The 19507-nt window shown below is 37.4% G+C and overlaps 1 protein-coding gene and 1 long non-coding RNA gene across 2 annotated transcripts; one reads left to right on the forward strand and one right to left on the reverse strand.

Annotated features, from left to right (window-relative positions):
• Nucleotides 1-1413: 1413 nt before the first annotated feature.
• LOC123867483 (leucine-rich repeat-containing protein 15) lies at nt 1414-6618 on the reverse strand. The gene is made up of 2 exons (XM_045909528.1): nt 3735-6618; nt 1414-2136 (listed from the first exon to the last, which is right to left on the reverse strand). Exon 1 carries the CDS (start codon nt 6255-6257, stop codon nt 3795-3797), a length of 2463 nt encoding a protein of 820 aa, XP_045765484.1. The 5' UTR covers nt 6258-6618; the 3' UTR covers nt 1414-2136; nt 3735-3794.
• Nucleotides 5523-18201, forward strand: LOC123867502. Its single transcript, XR_006796430.1, has 3 exons — nt 5523-5536; nt 6584-6585; nt 17973-18201. It is a non-coding gene; the product is annotated as an uncharacterized LOC123867502 (long non-coding RNA).
• The last annotated feature ends 1306 nt before the right edge of the window (nt 18202-19507 follow it).

The following is a 19507-nucleotide window of genomic DNA, read 5'->3' on the forward strand; positions in this document are numbered from 1 at the left end:
TTTAAAAACTACAGGATTTTTTTATTTTTCTTCGCGTTCTTTTTTTGGTAACTTATCAGTAATAATAAAATCTGTACAATCACCTGTCTTCGTTTTTGCTAGCGTTCCAATTACACCTTGTATGTTTTATTTGCGATTGCGAACCTTGACAAAATATAGGTTTTTTAATATTCTTTTTTTAGGGTTCCGTAGCTCAAAAGGAAAAACGGAACCCTTATAGGATCACTTTGTTGTCTGTCTGTCGTCTGTAATCATGAAATTTATCAAGTAGGTAGGTCTTATAACACAAGCAAACGACAAAATCCGAAAACCGTGAATGTGTGGTTATATTACAAAATGAAAATTAAAATATGTTTCAATTTTCAAAGTAAGATAACTATATCAAGTGGGATATCATATGAAAATAGGCTTTTCATTTATTTTTGTGCATTTGTGTCTTTCATTTCTTCTGCAAAATGTCGGAAAATACCCGAGTACGGAACCCGCGATGCACGAGTCTGACTCGTATTTGGCCGATTTTTCGTGTTTTTTGTGGTATCGTATCAGTAATCATCAGTGCTGTCACCCGTTTAGTGTCTTCACTTTTGCTAGCGTACTAATTGCACCCTGTGTATTGTTTTTCATTTGATTATAGTGGTTCAGCTATTCATGCTACAGACGATAATAAATTATATTATTAGCCTTAGTGAGCGTGGAAAGTAAAACGGTTAACCCAGAACTCTCGACCGTGGACTCACAGTGTGATCGAGAACTAATGCGAGAAAATATGCGACACATTAATATACTTAATCTTAATCTCAGACGCAAGGCACACCAGCAGAGTGGAGTGGAACCGGGGCGCGACGTCTGTCTTGATACAATGAAAACTAAGCTTTATTTACTTTGCCAGAAAGGCTTAAATCCTCGTGTTTTGTATTCAGTGTAAAATGTCAAAAAGTAAAGCAGAATTTAATTTGTTGTTAAAAACCCTCGACTCAACTCCATTCCATCTGGTTAATAGTTGGCTCTTAATCTTAATTTCGTGGAAGAAAACAAAGTACTTCTCTTTTCCTTACATGTTTCCACAAAAAACAGGTTAGATACTTTTTCAACATACTCGTATGCTATAACAAAATTATGTCAATAGAACACAAATACGCAATAACAATAAAAGATTTGGCACAAGATGAGTTTTAATGAGAAATTCGTAGATTTGGTAATAGTTACTCGTATTCTAGAAGAATTTATAGGGAAGACATGATCTTTGCAAATTCTTTGGCTCAACATTAATTTCATAAATAAGTAGAATCATTTCATATTACGTCACTCTGTGCTTAGCTGAAATAACACTAAATTTTAATTTAAAAATTAGCTACCACAACTAGTTGATTCAAATGATAGGAACATAATATTATTATGTTATAATAGGTAAAATATGCCATGTTGAAAATTTACACAAAATATGCAGTTATGGTTTGTTAGTAATATTATTACAATTAAATAAGTGAAAGTGTGTCCGTTTGTTTGTCTGCTAGCTTTACACCGATTTTGATGACATATTTTGGTTCAGAGGTAGCATGCATTCTGGGGACGGATATTAGTAGTAGGTAGGCTACTTTTTGTCCCGAAAAATCGAAAAGTTGCCGCGGAATTTTTAAAACCTAAATCCACGCGATGTCGCGGGCACCATCTAATATTTAGATAATTTACGGTTATATGAAAGATTGTACTTAGATACAAAAGCTACTCTCTCAAACCTCAAATCTATCTCGAACTACATGCCGTTTGTCGCTAAAATCGGTTATTTACAACCTCTCTGATTTCTTTAATATTTAGAGGACGTATTATGAAATGCTTGGGTATATCAATTTATGTACATTATATATTTTTAAGTATATTTATTGTTTTTACAATGAAAAAAAAGATATTTCTTGTAGGTATCTTACAAAATTATGATCTGAAATTAGTATGCCTATAATAAAATCTACGATAGTTTAATTAAACGTGTTTACATTATTTACATTGATAAAAAGTACGTTTGAGTCTCTTGCAGTTTATTTTTATTTGTACTTATTTCATAAAAAAATATGTACGTTTAGGTGTAATATTATATTATATCACAAACACTTCCTCTCTTCAGCAGCCGACCGCCTTACACTGAAAATGCAAAACAACTGATTAGCTATAACGAAATTATCTTGACTGTAGAGATGGGAGAAAATGCAAAATGGCCTCATAATCGTAAAAGGACAGATCTTTTCGTAGAACACCTTTTCGTCATTTAGTAAACCGGCAATGGACCTATGTTTTGAATAATACTGCTATCCTTATCACGGAAGTATTAAACAGACCACTCACATGTCTGCTGCAGGTGATATCTAGGAATGGGTACAATTTAAATGCTCACCACAATAAGTTTTAGACCCTAAGACTAAGCACCAAGTAAAATATGTTAACTTCAAATAAAATAAACCCACTCTATACCGAGGTTCCTAAAAGATCAATGATTGTGTAAGAAATAGTGCACTTTTAACTAATATGGCTCAACCAATTCCTAAACAATAAAATTACGTTCATTTTAGACATCATATTTTTCTCTATGACTATACTGATATCAGTATAGAGAGAGAAGGAAACTTAGGTAACTAGAGCGCCTTAATTTGTTATGTGTATGGGCAAGCAGGGGCAATTTGTTATGTGTATGGGCAAGCAGGAGCAATTTGTTAAGTGTATGGGCAAGCAGGGGCAATTTGTTATGTGTATGGGCAAGCAGGGGCAATTTGTTATGTGTATAGGCAAGCAAGGGCAATTTGTTATGTGTATGGGCAAGCAGGGGCAATTTGTTATGTGTATGGGCAAGCAGGGGCAATTTGTTATGTGTATGGCCAAGCAGGGGCAATTTGTTATGTGTATGGGCAAGCAGGAGCAATTTGTTATGTGTATGGGCAAGCAAGGGCAATTTGTTATCTGTATGGACAAGCAAGGGCAATTTGTTATATGTATAAGCAAGCAGGGGCAATTTGTTATGTGTATAGGCAAGCAGGGGCAATTTGTTATGTGTATGGGCAAGCAAGGGCAATTTTTTATGTGTATAAGCAAGCAGGGGCAATTTGTTATGTGTATGGGCAAGCAGGGGCAATTTGTTAGATTGTCCCTGCGGCAGAGTAGGAGGAGCGTAAGACTTTCCTAGGTTCCTGCAGATCATCTCTGCTGCCTTGCGACACGGTCTTGTGTGTAGCGCGATTGGGGCCATTTTTCAATCAGTTTGTGTGTGAAACACGTGTGTTGTCGGGAAGTTTTCTCTTATACTGAACGACAGGCATGTGTGCAGAGAAAAATTCGAAATTGTCCCTTCTGTTGTGTTACTTAGATTTGCCCCCGCGGCAGTGTATGAAGAGCTTGCTTTACAGCGTTGCAACCGCATTTGCCAAGAAAAAAAGGAATCCTTATAGATCACTTCTATGTCTGTCTGTCTATTTATCAAGACCCGTAAACGGAATTAAAACCTATACGGTAATTCCCGTTGACCTAGAATCGTGAAATTTGGCAGGTAGCGATGGTTGGATGGTACGGAACTTCGTGTGCGAGTTTGACTCACATTTGCCCAGTTTTTTATTATGCATCAGTTCCATCAGACAATTCAACAAGAATAATTATTTTTTCTGTTATCTTGACGTCTAAATTAGTATTTAAAAATTGATTTAAGCAGTAAAAATATGGAATGGCATGAAAATAGTGAATATAGTGATACTTACATATTCCTACGTTAAAAGGGAATCGTATTCAAAAGGCGTTGGATCGGCTGCTCGGAGATGTCACCATAATACCCCTCCGGATATATTCGACACTTCTATTTGGTCCTCTATATCTATATTCAAAGCTCGAACTTGTCTGTCTTTATATCCAAGGCGAAAGCTCACCCAAAGTATCAAAAAAATCAGTATGATGCTTACAACTGCGACCACTCCTATGTATTGGTCATAGCTCGTGTTTGCAGCTTTAAAGGATGAATATTCCAATTTAACATTAGGGTTTGCAGTGTACGCCTCAGTTGCTGCAGGATGTCGAATGATTTGATATTCAGTCGTCCAAATAATTGGTTTAGATTCCTTTGTGGAAGCTGGCGTATTTAGTCGTTTCCCTGAAATCTTTTCCATACGAATTTCCCTGGTGTCTACGTACTCTTTTTTAGGCAATCGAGTTGATATCGGAATGTACGGTTCAATGTCTAAAAAGTGATTAATATTCAATTTATCGTTTTCAATTTTATTTTGATCTAATACTTTGGATGATTCTCTAATTTTTACATATGATGTTTCATTTAAGTAATCATTTGAAATAATTTTACTTTGATTTCTCAAAACTCTGCTTTCCACGTAATCTTTCAATGATGATTGAATATTACTTTTATTATTTTTATTAATTACCAGATCACGGTTGTTTTTAATGTTAGTACTGTTATTATGTTTTACTCTCTCAGTTTTATTATTCAAATATCCGTAATATCTAAGTAACCTGTTAATCATCTCAGTACTATACAAATTAACAGGTGGAAGGCTCTCACTTATAGTGAACGTCTCTGGAAATGTACAGTTATATTTAGCTATTTCTGATTTAGCATCCAACGATGAAAAATAACAAGTTTCATCACGTGAAACACTTTTGTTCGAGTTCAACCAATCGGATAGCCATAATTCAGAGCTACAATTAATTTTATTGCCATAGAGTCTTAAAGTTTTTAATTGGCCTAAGTAAAATAATAAATCATTTCGTATTTCAGTGAGATTGTTCATTCTCAGATCCAAATATTGTAAATGTGAAAATGCTGCTAAAGCGGCTGAGTCAGATAGCAATTGCTTCGCTAAGCCGGGACTAGATTGAAGATGCAACATTTGGACATTCTCGGGTGACGATAGAGGAAATGAACCTTCTTGCGCAGGTACAGACAAGTTCAAGTAACAAAGCCTCAGATCACGAAGCGATAATGGTCCGTCGAACGTACTAGGTGAGAAAGATTTTATGGGATTATGAGATAAATCAAGCATTTCTAGCGATAGTAAATCGTCAAATACGCGATCTTGAATATATTGAATTTGATTACTTTTTAATAGTAAAATCCGAAGATTTGGTAAATCTTTAAAATCTGGCATAGTAATGTTTTTGATTAAATTTTCATTTATAGACAAATATTTTAATCCATCAGGCAATGATCTTGGCACTTTAGAAAGCAGATTCTTATTCATATTTAGGAATAAAAGCATTTCTAATCTTCCTAAGGAATCATCTTCTATTGCGGCAATTTTATTGTCACAAAAGTCTAGTGATTGTAACAACGGATAACTATCTAGATCCCCGCACCTTACTGACGTTATTCTGTTTCCGACGAGGGATAGAAAGCGCACAGAATGGGTGAACGCTTCAGGAACTTGGCAAAGGCCGGTCCTCGATGCATCGATTTGTTGTAGTCTGCGGCCAGTACCCACTAGCAATTGTGTATCCAACTGTGTAACCCCTAAATGCGGATTATCTGTAAGAAGCAGCCGCGCGAGGTTAGGTAGTTGCTGCAAAGCGCCAGGCGATACTTTTTTTAGATTATTGTATGAAATATCCAAATGCTGAAGTAACCAATTGTTGAAGTAATTGTTATGAATGAACTCTATATTATTTCGGCTTAAATTGAGATGTTGAAGATTCTTCAGGGGCAAAAACACATTTGTCAATACAGTTAAATAATTTTCGGATAGATCCAAAGTCTCTAACTTTACAAGACCAAAAAAACTGTTTTCATTTATCTTTGAAATAAGATTTCTATTCAAAATTAGTTTTCGCAGGTTCGTGAAATTAGCAAACAAACCTTTGTTGATTAATGTCAGTTTGTTAGAAGCTAAATTAATTTCTCGAACGCTGTTATACTTTACACTTATTCGTAATTTCCTTATACTATTGTTTTTCATTGTGATTGAGTACGTATCTAGGTAAGGGAAATCAAAATCGATTCTGCTCGTATTACATGTGCTGCCAAATTCTATCACGACTTCCGAAAGAGTTTTGTTTGCCTTATTTTGTATCCAGTGAACCAGTGCCGAATCTTTCTGGCAGCAAACTTCTAGGTGATGCGTATCTAAATTCTCTTTCAGAGACACGTTGAAGGGACACGTTTCACACGACGTCAAGTTTTTTCTACATTCACATATCTTAGGACAAGCTGATATTAAATTATTCACTTGCCACGACATTATAAAAATAAGTATTAAACATTCCCTAAACAAAGTAGCCATTTCGTACACGGGAGTTGTTTTCGTAAGTGTTCACTTAAGCAGGATTAAAAACTAGGTGACGCTGAAGTTGGCGCAATCGAAACTTGTTACTCCTGAGGTGAGCTTGACAAAAGTCCATCCGAACGTTGCGTAAGTGAAACATAGTTGTAAGTGAGTTCACACCACGACACTTTCAAGTAGGCCCGTAAAGTTCACTGTCACTCATGCTAACTCGGTGCACTCGAGCTGGCACGCGGCACTCACTGAGGTCGCGCGTATAGGGTGACGCACGTGCTAATCGCGCGCTGAACTGGCCACATCGGCAGACGTAGTCGTATCTCACTGAGCGGTATCGAAGCGTATCCGCGGGGTCGGCCGTGCTGGCGCCGGCGAGTCTGGCCACGAACTGCCTTAGGCGACGGTTATTCGCGCGGCGCCGGCGCTCTGGGCACCGCTAGACTCCGCTTACAACCCCTCACGGCCACATTTTTATTTAGTCAACTGGCTTCTACGCCACTATTCATACATATATCACCCACAAGCATGTATCATTCTTCGCACTCCCTGCTACGATATGTTGGTAACGTAAGTATTGGAACCGAGCGCCCTATATTCCAGCTCGTCGAGATAGCCCCGTGCTGGCTGTTCTCTGTGGGGAAGCATGATGTTAACGGACGGCAAGTTGTAAATTGCACCTGTAAATTAGGAAATAATTATTTTTCAATAGTTCAATATAGAATTAGGGAGTAATCTTATTGTTATATACTATTGATAAGAAATGACAGAATACAGTATACCTACCTACCTATCCTTTTACACTTTATACACTCAATTCCTTACCTTCTCTTTTATTTATATCGGAACACAGGATAAGAAAAATTAATTGATTATACCATCATGCCCCCCACCTGTGCTACTGTTTAGCATTGAAGTTTAATAAACTTTTCATGACATGGTCTTACAAAAGGGTGGCTCTGGGTTCGATGCCTGGACTCAGAGCCGTTGCTAATACGGTTTGATACCACCCTATTATAAATGCCAATTTACTAGGAGTCGAATCAGAGACCTCCCACGAATAAAACCAATTACACACTACTACCAGTGAAGTTGCATATAAGTTCACGCTATGTCAATACCACATTTCTGTATAAACGATGCCTTATATAAAATTATATTACATCCGGAGTGCCGTCCATTTTGGGGGGCAATCTTCCCCAAATACATTTATTAGTGACCCACGACTTACAGGCGGTGTTATAAATCATAGTGAGGAAGTGCTGGCCGCTGGGGTTTCGCGGCTAACCGAATAAAAAGGAAAAATGCCATGTCTACTAACATTCTTAAAGCTACAAACAAAGTTTTCATCTTTTCATATCATAGCAACTCTTAACTCTCAAGTAACATCTACATGCCTTATGGCTTAGCCATGAAATGTAATTTCATTTATGAATCGATTAATAAAATCTATATTAATAAATAAAATTGTAGGGTCTGTCTGTGATTTCGAAATAACTACCTCATATTAAGCTCATATGGTTATTATATCTGACTGGCTGTAAGACAGACAGAAAAAAAATTTAAAAACGTGCGATTCAGTTATGGTACCGTTCAAATAACCATAATTATGAGCTTAAGATGAGGTAGTTATTTTGAAATTAGAGACAGACGCTTCAATTTTATTTATTAGTATACTTAGATGGGCAGTTATTATATTATAACATCTGCTGCTATAGCCAATGCCGTCGTGCATTGTGTGACCAGAGCCTTAACGTCTGCATGGATACGAATGCCTGCAGTCGATATTAATTAGTGCGCCTTTATCTGTCACAGCCACGGTCTCGTGCGAGGCCGATCTGCCAATCGCACTTGGCACTGGCTGTCCAAACCTTAATTACTCACGCGGGTGTCATTCCCTACGATCGAGCACATAGCCTTAAAGCTAAATTTCCACTAGCAATAAAACTTGCAGTAGTTAAATCTAGCAAGTCACTTGCACGTTACTTGTACTGTTTAAACACTCACAGCAAGTCAACTTTAGCAAGTTTTGGAAATTTAAAATATTGTACAGTTTTTTGATTTTTTTACACCCTAATGTTGTCTCGGTATGAATTAGATTACCGCGTGCTACTTAAAGATCATAGCTCATTCGAGCCACTCGGTATCCAACTTGCACCGCCTCGCCTCTTACGGTTAGTAAGTATTATTTATAATATGGACTTCTATAGACATACGCTCACTACATCAATTACCTACATAGCGTCAGCGGGCGGGGCAATCAATCTGCTGTGGACCGCTGTGGCAAAAAAATGACTCTAATGTTTCACATTATAGCATGCCGCGTTGTCGCATGTTGTTGCTCCGGTGTAAAATAGCCTTAACAGACCTAGTACCGAATCATAATTGCCAGTACAACATTTTAAATTTAAATGGAACGCCAAAATACCTTTGAAGCAACAGACGTCGAACAATCAGTGTAGCAGGCGAACTGCCAAGGGTATAGGCGGTTCATTAGGTCTTGCGTGGTAGGGATGTGCCTCTCAAATTTAAAAGCATTTTTTAAATCTAGTTTTAAAGCTTTATCATTTAGTTTTATTGGCCTAATTTATCAAGTGTAAGCTTTTAATTTTCGATTGATTAGCTTTAAAACGATTGCTTGAATTTATGTTTTTAGGTTCTGTTTAAAAAAAGCAATATTAATAATTGAAAAGTAATAAAAACCATGACCATAAGTTCTAACCTTTCTAAGAAAATATTAATCTTAAAAAAATATATATAAATATGACGAAAAACACAGCTGTTAGAAACGTTAGGCGTTGGGTTCCCTGTCCCTAAAAGCTATGGCGGCCCCACACCGCGCAGCATAGCCTTTGAAAGCGCCCTACTAGATTGACAGACAATCTTACTGGGAGCCACACAAGCAGCACAAGACCGTGTTATCTTTCTTCTTTTGCCCTAGGTTTCTTTTCCACACTTGGACATAGCCCTATGTTGTACGTTAGACCGTGTTATGTCGAAACTCTTGCAGGAGACCTTCCTTGAGCAGTTAAAACGTCTATCAATCGAAACAACCGAGACGAAGTCGAAAAACTACTTACTTAAACCGCATCTACCCACCTCTATCGACGGTAAAGAGTTGCCGGCCGCGCTGCGTCAGCCCCCGCCTCTCGTTACCCTAATGACAACGATTTCGTTTCACCCAAGGCGCAATTTTAGCTCCAACCTACAGTTTGCTGTTACCCTTCACTAATGGCCTATAAAGCTTCCTTCTTCCCCATTTATTTTCTTTGCCATTTTTTTCGCTGCTAAATTGTAGTTAATAATGTTCGATTACTGTACCCCATAATGATTGTGGTTTCTACTTTCTACAGTTCCAATAAGAGTATTTTTGTGCTAATTGAGCTAAGGCGGTGATACAAGAGACATTATTTTGAATAAAAGTAGATTTTTGACCGATGGTGCTTTATTTAAGAGAATGCTCTATAATATTCTGGACATCCCGTTAAGCGATTTTTTTTTAATGTTAGGGTTCCGTACCTCAAAAGGAAAAACGGAACCCTTATAGGATCACTTTGTTTTCTATCTGTCTGTCTGTCTGTCTGTCCGTCCGTCCGTCCGTCCGTTCGTCGACCTAGAATCATGTTTGGCAGGTAGGTCTTATAGCACATGTACAGGAATAAATCTGAAAACCGCGAATTTGTGGTTACATCATTTAAAATAAATTAAAAAGTGTTTCAATTTTCAAAGTGAGATGACTATACCAAGTGGGATATCATATGAAAAGGCTTTAGCTGACCATTCCAGAACAGATTTTTATTCATTTTTATGTATAAAAGTTTTTGATTTATCGTGCAAAATGTTGGAAAAAATACCCGAGTGCGGAACCCTCAGTGCGCGAGTCTGACTCGCACTTGGCCAGTTTTTTGGAACAGTGACCTTATATCTAAACTCTTCGTCTTATGCCTCTCGATTACATAGGCTGCACTGAAAGTATCGGGAATGGAATATTTCCACTGTCCCTGTTATATTAAAATCTTTTTAATTGAAAACTCCTAGGTTTTAAAAATCGAATACCATTTATTTATTTAGAAAAAGATTCTCGGTCTTGTCACAAGGTCTTGTCAAACTTGTTTAGTCGATGAGAAAATGAAATTGACTCGAGAAAATTCTAGAGCGATGATTTATTATGACTTTCGAAGTGGTTTAACACAAAAACCGTGTGTTGACCGGATGATTTCTGCATTTGGTGATGAAGCCCCATCTAAAACCACAATGTATCGCTGGTTTGCTGAATTTCAACGTGGACGTGTCAAGCTCAGTGATGATCCCCGTCAAGGTCGTTCAAAAACTGCAGTCACCCAAGAAAACGTTGATGCTGTGCGTAAGCTGATTGAGGAAGATCGACATGTGACATACCGCGAAATTCAGACAACTTTAGACATTGGCATGAGTCAAATACAAATAATCTTGCATGGACAATTAGGTGTAAAAAAGTTGTTTTCCCGATGGATACCGCATTTGCTCTGTGAAGAGCAAAAAGCGGCTCGCGTTACTTGGTGCGTCAGAACTCTCGAAAGATTCCACGCAGGATCCTCAAATGCAGTGTACAACATCGTATCAGGTGATGAATCCTGGATATACACGTACGAACCCTAAACAAAAAACCAGTCACGAGTTTGGGTGTTCGAAAATGAGTTAAAGCCAACAAAAATTGTTCGTTCACGAAGTGTTGCAAAAAAAATGGTGGCCACGTTTGTCTCCAAAACCGGCCATGTTGCGACTATTCCTCTTGAAGAACAAAGAACGGTTAATGCAGAATGGTATGCTAGAATTTGTTTGCCACAGGTCGTTTCTGAACTTCGTAAAGAGAACTGCAACCGCCGCATCATCCTTCATCACGACAATGCGAGTTCTCACACCGCGCACAGAACAAAAGAGTTTTTAGAGCAAGAAAACATAGAATTATTAGACCATCCCCGACCTAAACCCTAATGATTTCTGTACTTTCCCTAAAATAAAGAATACATTGCGTGGTCAGAGATTTTCATCACCTGAAGAAGCTGTGGACGCCTACAAAACGGCCATTTTGGAGACCCCAACTTCCGAATGGAATGGTTGCTTCAATGATTGGTTCCTCGTATGGAAAAATGTGTCAAATTTCGCGGAGAATACTTCGAAAAGCAATAAATACATTTTTAAATAGTAATGTTGTGTCATTTCCTTGATTCCCGAAATTTTCAGTGCCGCCCTCGTATTGGAAGTAGGCCGTCATCTCGTCATAAATTTCTTGCTTTTCGCGAAACAGAATAGCTGTGCTACGTTGGCTATTCCAGTCCATTCTCGGATGATTCTAACCCACTTTCTCCTTCTACCGACACGACGCTTCTCTTTTCCTCAACTCTGCCCATCTGGAAGATCTGAAGGAGACGGTATCGGTCATGTCTGAGAACATGACCCAAATAACTTTTCTGTTTTTGATGGCCAACTTTAGGTCTCTATTTTTACCGATGCGTCGTTGGATTTCTTTTTTGTCTTTTCTTATTTTTTGGACCCAACTTATTCTCAGAATTCTTCGGTAGCACCATATTTAAAAGGCCTCTAGTTTTTTGGGAGTAGGTATTGTATTTAACTGTCCAAGCCCCACAGCCATACAGAACTATTGGGCAGATGTAGGTAACAATGAGGCATGCTCATGCGCAGGTTAATATGCAACTGTCTATTGCATAGTACTCTTGACCCATGTACCAACGTATTTGTACTTTGAAACTTTTTCGAGTGTTTTATGTAACTATATTTAAATTACAATCAGATTTTATCTTACGAATTTATGACAAAAGTGCCCGTAGAAAACTTAAAGAGAGTGCTTGAGAAAAGTTGTAATATAATATTGTTGTTAGCAGCATTCCGAGTATGATAGATAAAGTAGGTAGGTCTACTTCATTATAATCAGAGAAAGTAGAGTAAATTGTTTACCTAGAACTGAAACGGGACAAGCGACCGCTAAGTTTCTTACTGGGAATTCTCAGTTATACGAAATGCATTTTGAACCAGTGCACAGTTGTATATTCATCTGATATTCAAAGTGCTTTGTAAAAGCTACTTTTTGGCTAAGTAGTACAAAACAAACCCCAATATGTGTTCCTCTATGTATTCGCTTAAAATTTGTGCTTCTAAGTTCAATGCGGTTTAACTTTTATAAGATTTCACGAGGAAAATTTATATGTATTTGTATTCTAAACCAAGTAAAAGTTATTTTATGTATTCTATTCTAATCTATAGCATAGGTAAGGCCACCTCTGCGAAACAAGAACGAATCAACTAGAACATGATTAGAAAGGTCCTTTTTTCTGTCACTCGGTTTATTTTAACATAGTACTATATTTATATTTATGAACTCAGAATTTTTTCTTCTTTCATTTGATATCCCACTCGATACAATAGGAAATAAAATTTTTGGAGACCCCACTTTTTCGGCCGTAACATCCGTCAGGCCGATTTTTTTCGTATAAAATGTAGCCTATGTGACCCAGACCATAATAACAAATCCATTGACATCTCATTCAACAAAACCGGCTCAGTAGTTTAGACGCTACGGTGGAACACACATAAATGCAAATCTACATAGGTTCATACATACATACATAGACTACTAAAATCATTTGGCTTTGCCGTAGTCGGGTAAAAAAACTTTCACATAAATATTATGCTGATGAAAAAATACTGATAGGATTTCTTTTTCGCAATTGCATACTTCGATAGCGCCTCCTACACTTCCTAAAGCCGTTATTGAAAGCCAATAGAAGAGATTTATGGGGCAGAACATTCATTACCGGCGTCAGCCCCGCTGTCGAATTTGTTATCAGCCGGCTAATATTCCAATCAACGAGGCGTCTTCGCTTTAGGGGAGAAATTACGATGTATTAACTATTAATACGTAGAACTACAAACTATAACGTTTAATACATGCATCTTCTTTCTAACTCTAGTTCCTAGCTTGCTCATAATAAGTCTTTTTATTCTTTGGTGTAACACTCTTGGTAAAGTGGTCGTGGTCATGGCAGATGTAATGCGCCTCACGAGCATACGCTACTTCTCCAATCTTCAGGTACATTCGTGCACGGGATCACCTACCGCAGACTTAATTTAGTCAATCCGTCGTATAGGGGACTTTTCTCGCCCTCTGATGCCCTCCACCGTGCCCTGCACTGCAAGACGCTCAATAGAGTCCCTCCATACCGAAATATGTGTCCGAAGAACTAAGACTCTTCACTAATGCGAAAAGACGTTAATTAATGCCAAATTCTTGGAATATAGAGACGTTAGTGTTAAATTCAGCATTTGCCTCCAGCACTACATTTTCAGAGCATCATCTTCTTCTTCTAAACTAGTTGTAAAGTCCGCGTCTCTGCAGCGTATCAAAATATGGGAAATAAAGTCTTGCATAGTTATAAACCGACGAAACATTTTGAAAGGACAGAAATATCTACGATAGGTAAAGCAAATAGAAGGGGGATTGCGCTTTCAACATGAATGAAATAGAAGCATCAATAAGTAGCTGTTTATAATAATTTAACTATTTTGGCCGTCAAATCAGTAACCGTGCAGAATGCGCATTGCATTACTTCGCCTTGGCTGTTGATTAAATGCAAAAAAATAACCTTATTATAAATAACCGTATTCGGGTAAAAATATCACGTCAGTACCTTGGCGACCGACTTTGCTCGGCGTTAATAACTAATAGATAAACCGAGAAAGTAAAACATAAAATATGTAAGCACGAAAATTCATCCATATCGTTAGAGAATGTAAATCCATGTCATTGTAAGAGACGTTTCTTACGACAATCTTTCAGCAAGTGGTAAATTAGAACCATTATTAATAATTATAATTAGGAAAGAAATTAGGAATAATAATGTTGAATGGAGCGGAATATGCTCTTATGCTTGGGATCTGGAATGAATCCGAAAATGCGAATTATCCCAGTCTTTTTACTGTCCTTTGTTAAGCCGGCCTTCCATCTATTAATGTAAAATTTGTTTGTAAAGTAGTGATTTTGTTTGTTGAGTTTTATTGAAATTTATTAAACTTGATGATGCCCGCGATTTCTACCGCGCGGATGTAGATTGTAGGTTTTTGAAAATCCCACGGGAACTCTTTCATTTTTCGGGATAAAAAGTTGCCCACATCCGTCTCTGGGATATAAGCTAATTCTGTACCAAAAATCAAAATCGGTTAAACTGACGGCCCGGGAAAAGACAGAAAGCAGACAGAAAGACACACTTTCCCACCATTCATTATTTCCCGATATCATAAGACACCTAAGTCCGTCTGTTGATAATAATTATCCTGAAATAGACATTATTTTAATCCAAAGCGAAATAGATGCTTTTTTTAACGGACTTCAAAAAGGACGAGGTTCTCAATTCGCCGGAATCTTTTTTTTTAACCTATCGAATACCATCTAGTTGATTTATGTCAGTAATTCGAGCCTCTCAAATACTTTCTTATAGCACGAAGGTAGGTTCATCGTGTAGTAATAGGTACCATAGAACAAGTAGATCCTGTTCAAATACGAGTTACATCTTGTTTAAGTATGTGCAAAAGTGACCACTTGAGTGATGTATGCTACAAAGTTACAGACGGATGAATAGGAAGAAATTAAAAAATCCGCAGAATTCCGCAATGAATGGCGAGTTGTTGCCAAATCTAGTTAAAATATTCCTAGTAAATCTTGCCGCAAATTGACAACTCAACTTTGTATTTTGTACTTTTATATTTATTACCATTTTCAAGACGACTGAACTTGTTTGTCACTGGGTAAATAATATTTTTTTGGCTATTTCAAACGTTTCAAATATTATATCCACTGAAATAGAATACAATAATTCTTGAAAACTACTGAACTGATATAATATTAATTAGTTCTGTGCTTTATAATAATATATAGGTGTCCACGACTTTGATTTTCTTCGACGTCTAAGCCTAATTCACTAGGGACGACGCGTCGGCTTAAAGATACTAGAGTTTCGCCGCTTGTTACGTTACATAATAAGTACTTACAAACATTAGGGTTAAGGAAATTCAAATTTCTTCGGCGACTTTGTTTCTCCGTCCCTCCGTAATTAAATTTAAAGAGAGCCGCGTTTGTTGGAGTTTCGAGCAGTGTTGTTTTGATTTAAGAGAATTAATTAGTGTAACTGCCGCGCACACTCGCGCTGAATACTCGAAAGGTAAGGGAAAATTTTCTTAATGGCATGAGTACTATTAATAATAAATTATTAACATTCTAAATTACACATAATATGGAAATAAGTTAATGGTAAAAACACTTTTTGAAAGTCAAAGCTTTTTTAATGTACTAAAGAGAATTGAAACTTAGCCACGAAAACTAGTATTTTATGTCCAAACTCCAAACAAAATTATTCTGCCTGATGCCATTAGGGAGTTCCAGTTTCCTCCTTCTATCTCCATCATCGGTTATTGTAATTTTAAAATACCTACTCATGAAAACAAAGCAGATGAATCAAAGTTCTACTGTTCCGCCATCATATGTCATCAGGGAGTTCCAATGATGTATTACTAATGCCGCCATGGGCTATAACGTCTAAAGAATGCTTTTACTTGTCTATAGAATGAATTGCAGCAGCTGTGAAATGCTCAAATTCTTCCTTTCGCCTTCTGTTCAGACGGTTGGGCCGACCCAGGGAGTTTAGGTGGAAACCTCAGCTGCTAAAAAGGCTGCAGGCTTAATTAATTCAATCTAACCAACAAATTAGGTGGAAAGACGACATCAAACGAGATGCAGGGAGCCACTACATTCAGGCGGCGCAAGACCGTCTCGTGTGAAAGACCCTACAAGAGACCTATGAACAGCAGTGGAGGTACATTGTCGCTTGGTAATAATTATGGCGGTGAGTCGACAAAATTCAAAAATGCACAATGTGTATCAATAACATCATGGATGCTTTTAAAATTACGTCTAGCTTTGTATGTTAGTATGCTCGACTAGATTCGGACTGTCGTTGTCGCGTCACGGACGCAATGGACGGGGCAATTTGGTAGGGCATACTCGTATACCAAAACCGAGTAACATCTCATGAAATTTTAATTTTTAAAATCCATCCATACTAATATTATAAATGCGAAAGTGTGTCTGTCTATCTGTCTGCTACCTTTTCACGGCCCAACAGTTTAACCGATTCTGATGAAATTTGGTACAGGGTTAGCTTATATCCCGGGGACGGACATAGGCTACTTTTTATCCCGGAAAATCAAAGAGTTCCCACGGGATTCCCAAAAACTCATCCGCTTAACCGATTTGTATGAAATTTGGTACCGAGATAGCTTGCGTCCGTGTAATTGACATAGGCAACTTTTTATTCCGGAAAATCAAACAGTTCGCACGGGATCATTAAAAACCTAAATCCACGCGGACGAAGTCGCAGGCATCCTCTAGTATTTAATAACTTGATCCACCATCACCAAAATTACGCATGAAGACAGAAAGAGTAGGTTGCCGAGTCTTTGAGCAAACAAGGAAAACGCTCGTGTTCGTAATGCTAACAAAGTATTAAGCTCTGAAGTGGAAAATGTTATGATGTTGTCTTTGTTTAAAGATATTATATTCCCTTGCGTCTCGGAGCTCGTGAATTTAGTTTTGTTTGCTCAACTAAGAGCAACGGAGAGTCGATGTCCTTCTCTGTTCGTCGGCATGTGAAATTTATTTTCTTATTAATAACTATCGCTAGGCTAAAGCTTGTTTGTGGTGACGCATAAATTATAATGATGATTAGGTACCTACATACTTTGCAAAGGTTATACTTTGCAAAACTTTCTCGTTTTTGACAAGTTAACTAGAACTCGTAGCTTAACCTATTTTTTACGCGAACGAAGCCACGGAGAAATAGTAACAATATAACATTATTATTTATGAAAGTTTGTATTTTATTATTCTTTTATCAGTCATTATTACCAGGGACTTGCTTATTATTTTTGCCCTTATTAGACAGGTTTGTAACATTTAACTACAAGTCAGGCATTATGTGAAAACTTCAAAGATTATGATACAATTCAGGTTCTAGCAGCAGAAAGCCTTGAGAAAAGTTTACCTAACGGGCCCGCCAGCGCTTTCCATACAAATATAGTTTGGTTCATATTATCCGATCAACCTAGAACATAATATAGTGGCCAGATTTCCGCAGAGATTTACTTATAAAAGGTGTCTACAATTTTTAGTGAGGTTGATTAGTTAGTATTCAAATAAGAACCTAATCATGCTTGTTTGGTGCGCACTACGAATAAACTCTCCTTAATTTTAGAAAGAATCACATTTTTAATCACAAGGAATAATCATTTTTAATGTTGTAGCGTTCCGAGCTGTTAAACGTTAAAGTTTCGTCTTAATTAGTGACTCCTGTCAGACAGTTTTATCTTCAGAAAAGAGTCATACCAGGGTGGATGTCAGAGAGAAAAAATAACGCACTTTTTCTGGCGTGAGGCGTCAATAATAACGTTGTTTGCTTAGCCATTTGTAAAAGCGACAGGCAGTTGTTATTCTAGAGTCAGCTTACATCGTCGGCACGACGCTCGGTAAGACGATATTGATCATGAATTACTTCACTTCATGAGTAAAACACTAAATTGAATCTCATTTCTAGAAGCTCGACGAAAGGTTACCAAACAATTATCGAAAAGTTCGAAATGAACTTGACACCCCCCCAAACAGTGTAACATGAATAGTTATAGTACATTACAGTCCAGGCCTGAAATAAAGCGATTACTGGCCGAGTCATATTGGAAGGCCGAGCCGAAGCCGAGGACTTCTTAAGTGATTTTAAACTAAACGAGGTCGGTAATTGCTATTTCGGCCGAGACATGTTGACTTGAGAAAACTTAAAATCATAAACCATACAGTCTGAAACACACCAATTCAAACGTGACGATCTTGTTAAAAAATATTAAAAGTTAAAAACAAATTACTTAAAAAAAAATTCAAATAAAATATATAAATTATCATCAGTACGAAACTGTCCAGCAATTTCCATTACAGTCCTCTTGGAAATGCGGCCAGTAAAGGCCAGATTACAGTCCTCTACAATGAAATCCTTTCTTTTGTAAAGTAACATTTTACGAGCAAGTGGAGGTAAAAACAAAAACTTAACTACTTAGACAATAATATCATACAATTTACGGATGATTCTTATTAGACCGTGTCCCGTCGGAATCGTAACTGATTTGAATTCGGTAAACAGTGTCATGCCCGAAATGTCGTTACTTAATACAACACAATTGATATACTGTACATAGCTGCTAGCTCATCGGCGCGTTAGTTGTACTTCCAGGAGTCAGCAGGGTCATCATATCAGGTGAATCGTACCTTTCTTATGTGAATCATACTCCTGTGAACTAATCTATTATAATAATAATCGACGTACTCGTATGGTCTTTATTAAAAAACTTGAAATCTTTACCAGGGATATGTAATAAAAAATTAGTTTTAGTTGCATAGAATAATTATTATTATAAAAAATTGATTTTATCACAAAGGCCGTTAGGTAATAATTATGGAACAGAAATTATTATTCGGGATTTTTCCCGCAGCAACACTCGCAACTCAATGTTTAAAGTTTCCTCTTCGTTGCGAAAGACATTTGAAAACAAATTTCCGCCTGCAGTCTCTGACGGCATCGGAACTAAGCTACTTGATAATAAATTTAATAACCTCTAACCGCGTCCGCTTTTTATTTCCTTCAGTGAACTTTATAGTACAGTATCACCGATTCAACGCAAAGGGTTTGAAATAAAGTAGTATTATACTTTGCAGGGAATGTAGAAGGGGGAAGCTAGGCAATAGTTATTCTCACCGCTCTAGCTCAAACAGAGCGCGTTTGTTGCCTAAAACCAGTGAGCAAAAGTCGTTTTTGCTCACCCAGTGATAAAAAATGTTTTTGAATTTAGAACGCTTTGGACTGGCATTTCTTCAATTCATCGTCTCAAGAAACGTTCGGAAATCTCTATATATAAAAACCAAAGGCCACTGACTAACGTACTTACTTACTGATTAAACACGAGATCTCAAAAACTATTATACGTCTCAAGATCACAGGCACTGTGCCAAAGAAGACATCAAAATAGGACAGTGTCAGAGAGAAGAGAGACTCACCTACTAAGATGATTTCTATGGATTCGGTATTTTGAGCTAGTTTAGTACCGTGCTAGTGCAATTTCAAATGAACGATTAGGGCTAGGTCCAGTTGTATAATAGATGGTCAAAG

The sequence above is a fragment of the Maniola jurtina genome, chromosome 8 (assembly GCF_905333055.1).
Source record: "Maniola jurtina chromosome 8, ilManJurt1.1, whole genome shotgun sequence".
Lineage (NCBI taxonomy): Eukaryota > Metazoa > Arthropoda > Insecta > Lepidoptera > Nymphalidae > Maniola > Maniola jurtina.

Bases quoted from the DNA above. Each gene is read 5' to 3' on its own strand.
- LOC123867483 (XM_045909528.1), bottom strand. From the start codon at position 6,257: ATGGCTACTTTGTTTAGGGAATGTTTAATACTTATTTTTATAATGTCG.